Source organism: Phytophthora parasitica, assembly GCF_000247585.1.
Source record: "Phytophthora parasitica INRA-310 unplaced genomic scaffold supercont2.4, whole genome shotgun sequence".
NCBI classification, from domain to species: Eukaryota; Oomycota; class Peronosporomycetes; order Peronosporales; family Peronosporaceae; genus Phytophthora; species Phytophthora nicotianae.
This window is the reverse complement of record NW_008648990.1, coordinates 831,462-843,043: the sequence shown is the minus strand read 5'-3', so window position 1 is coordinate 843,043 and position 11,582 is coordinate 831,462. Positions and strand designations below refer to the sequence as shown.

At 51.4% G+C, this 11,582-nt stretch overlaps 6 protein-coding genes across 10 annotated transcripts in view; 4 read left to right on the top strand and 2 right to left on the bottom strand.

The window, feature by feature from the left end:
* Positions 1 to 724: 724 nt before the first annotated feature.
* PPTG_03228 (hypothetical protein) lies at positions 725 to 1,273 on the top strand (the record flags this gene model as incomplete). The annotated part of the gene is made up of 1 exon (XM_008895909.1): positions 725 to 1,273. The coding sequence occupies one exon, from the start codon at positions 725 to 727 to the stop codon at positions 1,271 to 1,273; it is 549 nt and encodes a 182-aa protein (XP_008894157.1).
* Positions 1,274 to 1,365: 92 nt separating this feature from the next.
* PPTG_03227 (hypothetical protein) lies at positions 1,366 to 2,319 on the top strand. Its single transcript, XM_008895908.1, has 2 exons — positions 1,366 to 1,797; positions 1,857 to 2,319. The coding sequence occupies exons 1-2, from the start codon at positions 1,386 to 1,388 to the stop codon at positions 2,261 to 2,263; spliced, it is 819 nt and encodes a 272-aa protein (XP_008894156.1). The 5' UTR covers positions 1,366 to 1,385; the 3' UTR covers positions 2,264 to 2,319.
* A 55-nt stretch (positions 2,320 to 2,374) lies between these two features.
* On the top strand, positions 2,375 to 7,120 carry PPTG_03226 (hypothetical protein). Of its 5 annotated transcripts, none has more exons than XM_008895907.1 (4): positions 2,375 to 4,587; positions 4,654 to 5,456; positions 5,546 to 6,511; positions 6,576 to 7,120. In XM_008895907.1, exons 1-3 carry the CDS (start codon positions 2,473 to 2,475, stop codon positions 5,550 to 5,552), a joined length of 2,925 nt encoding a protein of 974 aa, XP_008894155.1. In that variant the 5' UTR covers positions 2,375 to 2,472; the 3' UTR covers positions 5,553 to 6,511; positions 6,576 to 7,120. The 5 variants fall into 5 exon arrangements, with proteins under 5 accessions (XP_008894155.1, XP_008894152.1, XP_008894154.1 ...); XM_008895904.1 differs by having other exon boundaries at positions 5,532 to 6,511; XM_008895906.1 differs by having other exon boundaries at positions 2,375 to 5,456.
* PPTG_03225 (hypothetical protein) lies at positions 7,020 to 7,871 on the bottom strand. The gene has a single exon (XM_008895902.1). It carries the CDS (start codon positions 7,804 to 7,806, stop codon positions 7,114 to 7,116), a length of 693 nt encoding a protein of 230 aa, XP_008894150.1. The 5' UTR covers positions 7,807 to 7,871; the 3' UTR covers positions 7,020 to 7,113.
* On the bottom strand, positions 7,859 to 9,072 carry PPTG_03224 (hypothetical protein). Its single transcript, XM_008895901.1, has 2 exons — positions 8,225 to 9,072; positions 7,859 to 8,161 (listed from the first exon to the last, which is right to left on the bottom strand). Exons 1-2 carry the CDS (start codon positions 9,015 to 9,017, stop codon positions 7,983 to 7,985), a joined length of 972 nt encoding a protein of 323 aa, XP_008894149.1. The 5' UTR covers positions 9,018 to 9,072; the 3' UTR covers positions 7,859 to 7,982.
* A 351-nt stretch (positions 9,073 to 9,423) lies between these two features.
* Positions 9,424 to 11,582, top strand: part of PPTG_03223 (hypothetical protein) — a gene marked incomplete at both ends in the record, with an annotated part of 4,721 nt that continues 2,562 nt past the window's right edge. The window contains 2 exons of the mRNA XM_008895900.1: positions 9,424 to 10,544; positions 10,622 to 11,555. Of these exons, the coding sequence (XP_008894148.1) occupies positions 9,424 to 10,544; positions 10,622 to 11,555 (2,055 nt within the window). The remainder of the gene's footprint in view (positions 10,545 to 10,621; positions 11,556 to 11,582) is intronic.

The following is an 11,582-nucleotide window of genomic DNA, read 5'->3' as shown; positions in this document are numbered from 1 at the left end:
CGACCCGCAATTACGATCTATTAAAATGACGACCCGTTACAATGCACGACCCGTAAGCCGAGCAGACCCGTATACGACCCAGTAGATAATCTACCGGGACTCCCTCATGCTTAAATACATGTACCCTTTTAATACTACGTATCTGTATCCAAATTCGGTGATATTCAGTATAACATCAATGATAATCTATCTAAAACCGATGATAAACGACTCAAACATGATGATAAAACAACCCAAAGTAATAATAAAACATTCAAAAGTGGTAACACGTCCACCTCAAAGTTTAGATTGCAGGACACTTTGTGATCAACCTATTGCTGATCGGATCTGATGTTTGCGTCGTCAAAATGACGCGACCAAACTCACGAACAGATCTTTATACGACCCAGGAAATAGTCTATCCCTCAGCATGCGAGTCGTTGTCAAGACCGTCAAGGTCGCTACCAAGAAAGAAAACCGCACGTTCCACCGAGAAGCTCGTATCTGGCAGAAAGCAAGACACCCGAACGTTCTTCGGTGCTTGTGACGAAGGCTCGACGTATTTCTTTGCGTGCGAGGAGGCCATGAATGGCAAGTTACTTGACCATACAAGAGAACTAGGGCGATCGTTGGTATGGCGGAAGTTGCTCCACGCTGCTCTCGGTCTACACTACTTACATGCAAGACACATTGTGCATAGTGATCTGAAATGTAACCAGATTCTAGTGAGTAAGGACGGCGTGCCATGCTAACGGACTATGGCTTAAGTTTCTTGGCGTCAGAGGCGAGCGGGGACGAAGAAACAGTTGGTGCAATCCGCTGGAAAGCGCCCGAGGTGATCCGTAAGGAAAAGCCTGTGGCTACCAATGCGCAGTCCGATGTGTATTCATTCGGTATGTGCGTGGTGGAGACGGTGACTAGTGATGTGCCTTGGGGGCAGCGTGTACCAGACCCGATAGTCAAGTTCCACGTGACTCGAAAGAGATTCTCACCTCGTCCGAAAGCTTTTAAGAATGACGCGCAATGGTGGTTGGTGCAGAGATTATGTGCATTCGAGCCATCAGAGCGAATGAAGTTGTCGGATGCTATTGATGTGCTCCGTAAGTTTGCAGAAGAGGAGCGATTCCATGAGCGTCTTCGGACTATGGCAGATGATGTGAGTGATATTGATACGAAGGGCCCTCCCAAGTCCTCCAAAATGACTATGGGGAGTATACATGCACCGGCAAGGATTAAGTCAATGGGCCTGTCGATGCGAGTGAAAATTGGAGACAAACGCTATCGCGCTGCGTAGGCTACAGTAACTATAACTGCAACTTCAAAGAAACATCACTTTTACATCAATTATGTACACCACATCATGAATCGGTTGGTTATTGTGCTTGACATTCAACTAGTAGCAGACCATGGCGGAGGTGCTAGAGTCGAGCAAGGCCGCGCAGGAGCCGCTCCAGGCCGAGAAGCCGCAAGACGCTTCATCCGACAATGCGCCTGCCAGCGAAGAGGAGCAGAGCAATGAGGAGGAGGACGTGGAACCACAAAGCTCCGATGACGAGGAAGACGAGACCCACGACGCCGTGGGCTTCGGAGACGCCATGAGCAAGATTCTTGGCCAGAATGTGGCGGAGGACGCGCAGCCGATCTTAGCCAAGCGCACGACGGCGCGTATGCGTGAAATCCAGAGCGATAAAAAGGAGACCAAGACGGCGCGATTGAGTGCTGCGGAGAAGCGTGAGCGCGATCAGAAGGACATGGCGGTGCCTGACCACACGACGGCCGTGCAGGACCGCAAACTGCGTATGATTGCGACGAAAGGAGGTGAGGAGTGCAGAGATGAATTGTCTATCGTTGAGGTTCTGACGCGTTATTTGATGCAGTGGTGGCTCTGTTTAACGCGATTGAGAAGCACCAGCACCAGGGTAGCAAGAAGGAGGACAAGAACGACAAGAAGGTCAAGGAAATGTCCAAGGACAACTTTCTGGGTCTGCTCAAGGCCTCACAGCAGAAAACCACAGAGAAACCTGCGGCCAAGAGCTCGTGGTCTGTGGTACAGGACGACTTTATGATGGGCGCCAAGCTCAAGGACTGGGACAACCAGCACGGCACTGAGGTAGGACGAGTGCGGCAAACGGGAGACGCAGACGTCGAAGCAGCGGAGGACGTGGCGTGGAAACAGGCTGGAGACGCGCTCGACAGCGATGACGAGACGGCAGAAAGTAGCAAACCCACCAAGCGGCGGGCATCTTCGTCCTCTAAGGGCAGCAAGAAGGCCAAGCGCTCATAGATGAACCAATACATACCCAAATCAAAAAAGTGTTTGTAAATGATGAAAAACTCCCTCTATGTACGAACCTATGTTGCAAACTGCAGCTTTTATTTTTGCTACTCGCAACATTGACGTCACTAAAACCAGGTAGTCACTGTCAATCAACCCTTCCGTCCAACTACATTCACTCATAACGGCTCGAGCTTCCGCGCCCAAGCGCCGTCGTCATGGTGCGGCTCGTAGAGTACCCAGAGAGCTCAGACGACGAGCGCGACGTGCAGTCCGACGAAGGTAGCCAGTGGTCTTCCTATGGAGAGGTCCCTTCGAGCCCCACGGACTCGTTCTCGTGCCCCATGCAGTCTCCAGAGAGCGACGAGGACGAGGACGAAGACTACGCGCCGTCCGAGACGTCGTTGGGTGATGCAGGCTCTGTCACGAGCTCCGTGGACACAGACGACTTGGATCCAGACAACGAGATGGACGTGCAGCAGTCGGATTCCAAGATGGACACTTTGGACGGGACAGAGGAGGATGAGGTCATTGACTTGACCCAACAGGACAAGAACAACGGAGTTTTCTATGCGTGGAAGGACCTTAAAGCGGCTTTCGACGACAATCCGTTCAAGCGACGCAATGTGGAGACAGAGGAAGATGGAGAAGCAGATGAAGAGGGAGAGGAGCAGCAGACGGAGGCTGAGGGTACAAAGAAGGCCAATTTGTTCGACGTGGACGCAGGACAGTGGAGTTTCCACGCGGGTTTTGAGCCTGGAGTGGCGGACAAGAAGCCAGCGAGGAGACGAGCGTCTGCAACTCAGCACCGCCCCACGGGAGTGTCGCCGAGGTTCTCGACGTTGTTTACTGAGGACAAGAATATGAATACTGCACAGAGCAATACGAGTGCAGATTTTTCGATGGATAGTTCGGTTGAGAAACAGGATAAAGTTTCTGAAGATAAACCAGAGCCAGCGTTTAGCTTCCCGACGGTGGAGATTCCAGTGCCCAAGACACCGAGTTTTACATTTGGAAAGACAGGATCGACTACGTTTAATGACGATACGCACATGCGCAGTCCTAGTCCACGGCATTCTGCTAGCACACCTTTTGTGCCGGTTGATGGTGGATTTACTATTGGGCAAAGCGGAAAGCCTCCGAAACCCTATAACTTTGCTGGTCACGGTGCAGACAAATTCTCTTCGAAGGCACCACCACCGATAAAGATCGTGGATAATGGAATCGACACTCATATGAAGAGTCCAGGTCCACAAGTTAAGCCTGCGAATCGAACGCCGAATGGGGAGTTTCTGTTTGGACAAGGGTACAAGAATCGAAACCCGTTTACCTTGTCACGACAAAACAGCAGCGAATCTGTTCGCGCGTCTGGGTCGCCTTCAACTACAGCAACAGGATCTTCATGGGGATCAAGTGCTCCCATTGGTGGCGCTTCGGCTGGAAGGTTCGGCCCCAATAAGGAACCCAGTGCTGCTTCTGCGATCTTCACGACTGGCGTAGCTGGACCAAGCTCGCAACAGCGGCATTCTGATCGACGGAAGAAAAAATCAAGCGCAGGATCAGCTTTTGTGCCTCAGCCAAAAAGCGGCACGAACTCGTCGCCTTTCGGTGTCTCGTCATCAATTCCTACGTTTGGATCGTCGTCTTTTCAAGCTGCAACAGCCACTCGCGATCGACCAAATGCATCGAGCATATTCGGGACTATGTCACATACACAAACAAGCGAGACGACCTCAGCGATGCCGTCGAAGCAGTCATCCACAAGCAATACTGGCGCGTCGTACGTATTTGGGAGCGCACAAGCTAACCCGTTTCAGACACCTGGTTCCTCTCCATTCCGGACTGGCAGTTTTGGCTCGACCAGCAGCTCGACGACGGCAAACACTGACACGAGCGAACAGATTTTGTTTGGTAACGGTACTTCACGCCACCCATTTCAATTTGGGGAAGCCACGACCAACTCGCAGACAGAAGCAACCGCGTCTCCTTTTACCGGATTACATGGCAGTGGTTCAACTTTGACGTTTGATGGCTTCCAGATTGGTAGCTCAAACACAAAAAAGAATTCACGAGTCCGCCCCAGGAAAAGCGGAATGTTCACAAACAAGAACAGTCCAAGAAAGGATGCCAAGCTTGGTGCAACTGAGCCAGAACCATCGCCTGGGCTTGCTTCCTCGTCTCCAACTACACCATCTCCGTTCGGTATGCACCAGAGACGCAGCCGCAAGAATGCTCGTCTTCGGCGTCATGGACGCAGTCCTCCTGCAGATCCGTTTGTGACGCCTACTTTCCAGAGCCACTCGACGTCATCGCCGTTTGTATCAGCTGATGCTGTGAGACCTACCGCTAAGAAAAGTGAAGCTCCGACTGCAAGTACTAACCCTTTTGCCGCTTTCCAGACACAGCAGAACAAAAGCAGCGATCAAAATCCAAGTCAGTCAAATGAATCATCTCAACCAGTCAAAGCTGCTGAACGGACAGCTCGTCCTGCTTTCGCTGGATCACGTCGTATCCTTCGTGCAGCACTTCGTAACGTTGGAGCTCGTGGGGACCGTGCGCGATCAGCTCCGCCCACAACGAGCAACCATGTCGAGGGTGACGCTGAGATGGATAGCGAAGATGAGCGTGACTGGGAGGAGCTCAAGCGTTTTGGTGGTGTGGCTCACTGCTCTAGGAAATACCAAGAGGCTGCAGAGTATTACCGCCAGAGTATCGAGGTCCTCGACTCGCTTCTGTATCATGGCGCGATTGAGGACTCGACCGAGATCCGAACTGACAAGGCCAAGCTCCACGCGAATCGAGCGGCATCTCTGATGATGCTGATGCAGATCACTGAAGCTCAGCAAGAATGTCGACGGTCGATTGAAGTGGATGCAACTTATGCACGAGCGTATCTGCGCTTGGGTCGAATCCAAGTGCTACTGGGCGATACTGCCCATGCTCAAGCGAACCTGGACACTGCGAGGCAGTTGATGGAAGGACAGGGAGGTCACGTTCGAACAGGTGATCAAACAGACCATGCTTCGCTTACCAAGATGGAAGAGACGATCAAGAAGTTGACGGCGTTACAAGGGGAAATCAAGTGGTATGTTGACTCCGGCGACTTCAAACAGGCCCTCGCACACACCGACAGTGCTCTAATTCTCGCGCCAAGTAGCCGGAAGCTGCAGGTCCAGAAGGGCCGAATCCTACTTCACCAAAGGTACTAGTAAGCACTGAGTTAATGCTTATAGTTGTCTGGACGCTAATGTGCCTGTTTTGATCTGTTTTACGACAGGGATTTCGATCAAGTTGTTGAGTTTTGTGACTCTATTATCGAGAAGCAGCAAGCAAGTCAACGGAAAGCGTCAAAACCCGTGGGTAGAGACGGAATGAGCGTCAAGACGCTGAAAGATCAAACGGTGGAGAAGATTACAGTTCTCGGTATTGACCTGGGACTGTTGTGGGCATCTTCGCTGCATTACCAGAATAAAGTCGAAGGCGCAGTGCGGATACTTAACGCTCTTGAAGCTGTGGCACCTTGCAGCTCTCACGTGATTCAATTGAAGCGACAGTGGCAAGAGATGAAGCAACTCAAGCACAACGGCAATGAACGGTTCAAGCGAGGAGAATTCCAAGAAGCAGTGCGCTTTTACTCAGAGGCGGTGCAGATCGACCCACAGCATCATGAGTTCTGCGCGATTATTTACTGCAATCGTGCAGCAGCTCAGATGGGACTGGAACGGTATCACACTGCGATCCTCGACTGTAACGAAGCATTGCAACGGAAGCCAAACTACCCGCGTGCGCTGCTCCGTAGAGCTCGCTGTCATGTAGCGTTGGAAATGTATCATGAAGCTGTTAAGGACTTTGATCGATATCTGCGCGAACAACCGCGCGACAAGCCTGCTGACGCCACTCTGGACGTTCGACGTGAGCGGAACGAGGCGAAGGCAGCGATCGCTAAAGCTCGAGAAGAAGCCAGACAGCGAGAGGCGGCGAGGAAGCGCGCAGAGCGGGAACAACGTCAGAGACGCCAACGCCGCTGGGAAGAACCGTCGTGGACTGACAGCAACTTCTTCGAGAATTTCCGACGTAACAATAGTAGCAATGGCTACGGAAGCAGCAGACACCAATCGTCTGGTGGAAGTCGGGCGTCGTTCATGGCGCCAAAGACCCAAAGACGCACACACTACGACGTTCTGGGGATTGAAAAGGCTGCAACGACCGACCAGATCAAGAAGGCGTATCGCAAGCTGGCTCTAGTGTATCATCCAGGTAAGTTATTTGTTACTGGTGGGTTTGTGGTGGAGTGATCAGTAACCGTTTGGTTGTTATGCAGATAAAGCGAAGACGTCCACACACGCGGATTTGTTCAAGGAGATGACAGCCGCGTACAATGTGCTTTCCGACGAAAGCGCACGCTCCAAGTACGACCGAGAGCTCATGTACAACAGGTTTGGCAACTTCTACGAGAATTAAGTGTTCTGTCGAAAAGCACAGCAGCATTCAACTAGCAGAATGCGATGACTTATTATTCAAAAAGACCTGCTCGGTGGTTGAAAGGACGACATTAGGAATAATCTTACGAGTTTCCCGATCCGTCACTGCCAAGACCTTTAACTTGACCAGCTAAACAACGAGTCGCTGTCTCCATCTTGTAGCAAAGGTGCTTGACTCGATACGAAGCTGATCGCTGCGGTCCGAACACTATCGGTGCGCTATAGAAATGGTGACATCACCAAAGAGGACGTCAGCTTCAAGAAGACAGAAAAACACCCAGCGATATCGTTCTCAATGCCATACACGTTAGAATGAACTTATGTCTACTGTAGTGTAAGTAGTCATTGTACTTAAAAGTAGTGAGTCCCAACTGATCTTCACTCGTCTGCTTCTCCGTCCGACGATACTTTTGACCGTTCCTGCTTGTCGCTTGACTTGGGCGTCTGAATCTTGTTGCAGAACGCAAGCACATTTGGCTGCAGGTAGAGTGACTTTCGAACATGGCGCTTCTCATTGAGGTAGTCTTGCGCCTCGAGCGGAGTCATTCCCCGGTTAGCAACCAACCAGCACAGCGCCACAGCAGCACTGCGTCCGGTTCCTCCTTTGCAGTGCACGTAGGTCCTCACTCCCCGCTGCTTTTGAGTGCGAATGAAGGCCACAGCCGCTTCCAGCGCTGCCAAAGAAGGCTCCGAGTGGTCCACAGTAGGGAGGTGGAGCTGTTGAATATGTTGGCGTCTGTACTGCTTCTCGGGTCCAGCATACTCGTCGCACAAGTTGACAACTGCGCGGACACCACGAGACACTAGAGCGTCCACATGAGGCATGAAGGACATCGGCGCGGCCCCCAACAAGACATGAGAATCCACCAACGTCCAGTAGTTTTTTCGTCGCGAAAGGTACGTCAGCGGCCACGTCGGGTAGAAGTACACGCGAGCCACGACTCGTGCCAGTCCTTCAGGTAAGAAATGGAGCTGGAAGGCTACGTAGAGCATTACCGCAGCCAAGGTCCAGGCCTGCCAGCTAGTGATGGCGTACAGCAGCATGGACCAAGTCCAGTGTGTCACCGACATGAGTGACGTTTTAGCGGGAAGCTGCTCAACCTCAAAGTGGTTAATTGAGGTACCTATGTCAAACGAGCACTGTAAGTACGATAATGTAAGTTTCAGGTTACATTGTGTAACCTGAAAATTCAACTTTTGAAAATTGAAGATGACTAAACATGCAATTTGTGCCCTTTTTGTCATTTTTAGGAGGATGCAGCAGTGGCCTGCTCGACGTATTTGTCCGAGGCAGCCTCATACTCCGTGACGAACCACGCCGCCGAGTTCTTCTGAATGAACTTGAGGAAATCGTTGAGACGCGCCTGGATCTGGTTCAACTCGCGTGGAGAAATGTTGGAGCTCGCCAAAAGCACAGGCAATCTCACTGTAACAGACACACCAACGTAAGATAGCCCGTTAAATAACACAAGCAATATTACGCACGCACCGAAAAGCCGAATAAGGTGTTCAGCGCCGTAAATCTGCGAAAGCGGGACTTCCTCGCTCTGTTTCTGTCGGAGCTCCTGGTACTGACGACGCTCCATGCGGTAGAGTAGGATGGAGCTCAGTGCACGATCAAAGTACGACTGCACGCCCTGCATGATGCCTTCAATATTCTTGTACTCCTTCTCCTCGCTGGCCTCTCCCGTGCGCACTTTGCTCTTCTTAAATTCGAGGTACGTCTGGATAATCTGACTCACATTAGGCTTCCTTGGTAGCGGCACGAGTTTGTGCGGTGCGTGGGTCACGTTCTTCCAGTCCTCTACGAGCTGCTTCTTGAGCGAGAAGGGCATCTGGATGTTGATTTGCTTGGCGGTCGTTCCGTCCTCCGCTGAGGCGTCATTGGGACCTGGAAACTCCTCGTATTCGCCCTCCGTGCTGCGCTTTAGGCGTTTAAACGGGGACTTGCGAGAACTGGGGGCGTCGACGCCGGCCGAGCTTATCTTCTTCTTCTTGGAAAGACGCTTCTCCTTCTTAGCCTTAGCAACGTCCTCCTTGGCTTTCTTCTGCAGCGTCCGATTGGCCGGCGTGTCTTCGAGCACGCGGTCGTGACGAACCCATTCGTCCCATTTCTTGGCCCAACCCTGGTAGTGCAGGTAGTATTGCGTGTTGTCTGTGGGGCGACCCCCAGCGCCAGGCGTCTCCAGAACACCCTGACCGTTATCCACCTTCTGCACTTTAGCGTCGTAGATCATTAGTCCATGGTAAGCCAGCACTGTGTCGCCTACATTGACCGTCATGTCAGCGTCTGGTGGAATTAGGATAAGTGATGGCGGGAAAGCAGCGTCCGAAAATAGACACGAAAATATGATCGCGATATCTGTGTTTGGTACGTAATTTTAGTGTGGTACGTTGTACACACTAGGGTAGTGAGGGGGAGGGCGTAATAAAATAAGCTTGGTTGGCTTTTAACATAGTTCCAAAACCTCGTCGTGACGCATGCTGATTGGCTCGGATGGCATTCAGACGAAAAAAACCATTAAATTTTCGGAACCGTTGGAGGCCAAGATTATTTACATGGAATTGTACACGTTCCAATCCTGCATGTGTCCAGGATTGCAATATAAATTTACTTTCAAACTCTGCTATTTCCGATCATTATAAATTCGGGAGGTTTCATATTTGTTTCTGGCGCTTGCCGGTCAGATGTCGAGGGACGCCGTCGACGCTGTCCCACGAGCCGCGGACGACGCGCCTGCGCAGGAAGACATGCGTGACGAATCTCCTCTGGGTGGAGGCTCTGTGATCGCGAACGAGCAAGTTATTGCGGAGTCTGGAGGTGAGCAGGACCGGAGGAGCGCTGGAGATGACGCGAAACAGGCTGTAGAGCCTGGAGGAAGCCTAATCAGCCAGACAGAGGACCCCGGAGGCCGCAACATGAATGTAAAGGCGAGCGAGCACATGGATGTAGAAGATGAGCGAAATACAGAGGCTGCGCGGTCATCAGAAATGGATGGTGATGGTGAAGATGCTGGAAGCCAGAACACCAGTGACGCTGCGAGTGTGACCGTGGACCCCGCAGTCAAATACCACGCGAACTGGGAAGCCTGGCAGAACTACTTCGTCGACTACTGCCGACGTACGCTACAAGTCATCCCCGTGAAGGAGACAATGTCATGCGCAGAAAGGAACAAGCGGCTAAAGAAGACGAAGAGAGGTGTGGATGAGGATCAGCTGGTCCCAACTGAATTTGACCCGTACCAGCGCACGTACATCTGTACGCACGGCTGGAAAAAGAGAAAGTCGCGCAGTGAGGGCAGCCGCCCACGTCAGCACGTCCGGCTGACGAGATGTCCCTTCAGATTCGTGGTACAGTGGAATTTGGCGCGTGGAGAGCTTCAGGTGAAGAATGGTGTCTGGTTACACAACCATCAAGTCTCTCCCGCGGCTTTCGCGACGTACCCGTCGTCGCGCGGTGTGTTTCACCCGCTGGTAGGTGCGCGTGTTCAGGGTATGCTGGAGGTTGGAGCCAAGCGATCTAGGATTTACGACTACCTCTTAGAGCATGACGAAAACGTCATGCAGGCGGACGTTGACAATCTGGTGCGTGACTATTCTTCATCCATGACAAACGTAGACGACAACGAGGAAACAGCGAGGGAGCTCGCATTGTTTGCCGCAGTCGACCCCGAGAACCTTTTGTCGGTGGCCGATACGGACTGTGGCGAGACAGGAGTGATATCGATTGCAAGTGCACACATGCGGCTTGTGTTTGCGCGTTTCAGCGAGGTGTTGCTATTGATTGCAGCCATAAGACGAATCGGTGCGTCTGGGGAATGTGAATTATAATGATCATGGATCTGAACAGGACTGATACATGTTTCTTTCCATTATTATATTATAGATATAACTACCAACTACTGACGTTCATGGGAATGAACGAGTTTGGCGAGGGTGCAGTAGTTCAACAGTCTCTGATCGAGGCAAATGGAGATTGGCATATGGAGAGAGCCATCGACCATTTCAAACGATTTCACCCTACGCGCATCGACTTGCTCCAAGTGATAGTCGTCGACAAGGATTTGAATGAGATACGGGTGTTGGAGGCAAATTTTCCTGCGGCCCGGATCCTGTTACGTCATTTTCATGTTATTAAGTATCTAAAGGAGATGCGCTCGAAGCCCGAGTTCGGCAAGATCTCATCAGACGACGCAAGCCAAGTAGACGCTGCAGTGCATAAGATGGTATACGCCTCCAGTGAACACAAATACAAAGAGGCACACGAATCTCTAAAGGGCTTTTGCGAAAGATGTGGTATCGATCGTTTCTTCAAGTATTTTGAGAAGAATTGGCACTCATGCACAGACCGTTGGGTGTATTATCTGCGAGCTACACTCCCCCACTTCAACAATCACACAAACAACAGATTGGAGAGTTACTTTGGCAAGCTGAAAGAAGGAATCGACAGTTTGATGTCTATGGCCAATTGTATCAAGGCGTTGGTAGCATTCGATCGGCGGAAGCAGAACGATTACGAATACAGGTTGACTAGAATTGGTCGGTTCAGCAATTCAAACTACGACGAAGAAATGTCGACTGTCCTGCGTTTCACTACGCACTATGCGGCCCGCCAGATAGAGCGGCAATACATACTAGGGTTGGAAAATGCCTCAATGTACAACTTCGAGAAAGATCCTGAAGAATTGAGCGTCGTCAAAATCGGTGGGATATTCAAAACGCATGCTCTTCGAACCGATGACTGGAAATGCAACTGCGAGTTTGCAGCTTCGATGGGTTTGCCATGTCGACATGCTATAGCGTATCGGAAATACACCAACGTCAGCGGGCCTGTGATTCCCTGGACC

Excerpts from the sequence above, each read along its gene's own strand:
- PPTG_03227 (XM_008895908.1), top strand. The coding sequence starts at position 1,386 with ATGGCGGAGGTGCTAGAGTCGAGCAAGGCCGCGCAGGAGCCGCTCCAG. Across the intron at positions 1,798-1,856 it reads TATGATTGCGACGAAAGGAG|TGGTGGCTCTGTTTAACGCG; the intron begins GTGAGGAGTGCA and ends TATTTGATGCAG.
- PPTG_03226 (XM_008895903.1), top strand. The coding sequence starts at position 2,473 with ATGGTGCGGCTCGTAGAGTACCCAGAGAGCTCAGACGACGAGCGCGAC. Across the intron at positions 5,457-5,531 it reads CGAATCCTACTTCACCAAAG|GGATTTCGATCAAGTTGTTG; the intron begins GTACTAGTAAGC and ends GTTTTACGACAG. Across the intron at positions 6,512-6,575 it reads GGCTCTAGTGTATCATCCAG|ATAAAGCGAAGACGTCCACA; the intron begins GTAAGTTATTTG and ends GTTGTTATGCAG.
- PPTG_03225 (XM_008895902.1), bottom strand. The coding sequence starts at position 7,806 with ATGTCGGTGACACACTGGACTTGGTCCATGCTGCTGTACGCCATCACT.
- PPTG_03224 (XM_008895901.1), bottom strand. The coding sequence starts at position 9,017 with ATGACGGTCAATGTAGGCGACACAGTGCTGGCTTACCATGGACTAATG. Across the intron at positions 8,162-8,224 it reads ACACCTTATTCGGCTTTTCG|TGAGATTGCCTGTGCTTTTG; the intron begins GTGCGTGCGTAA and ends TGTCTGTTACAG.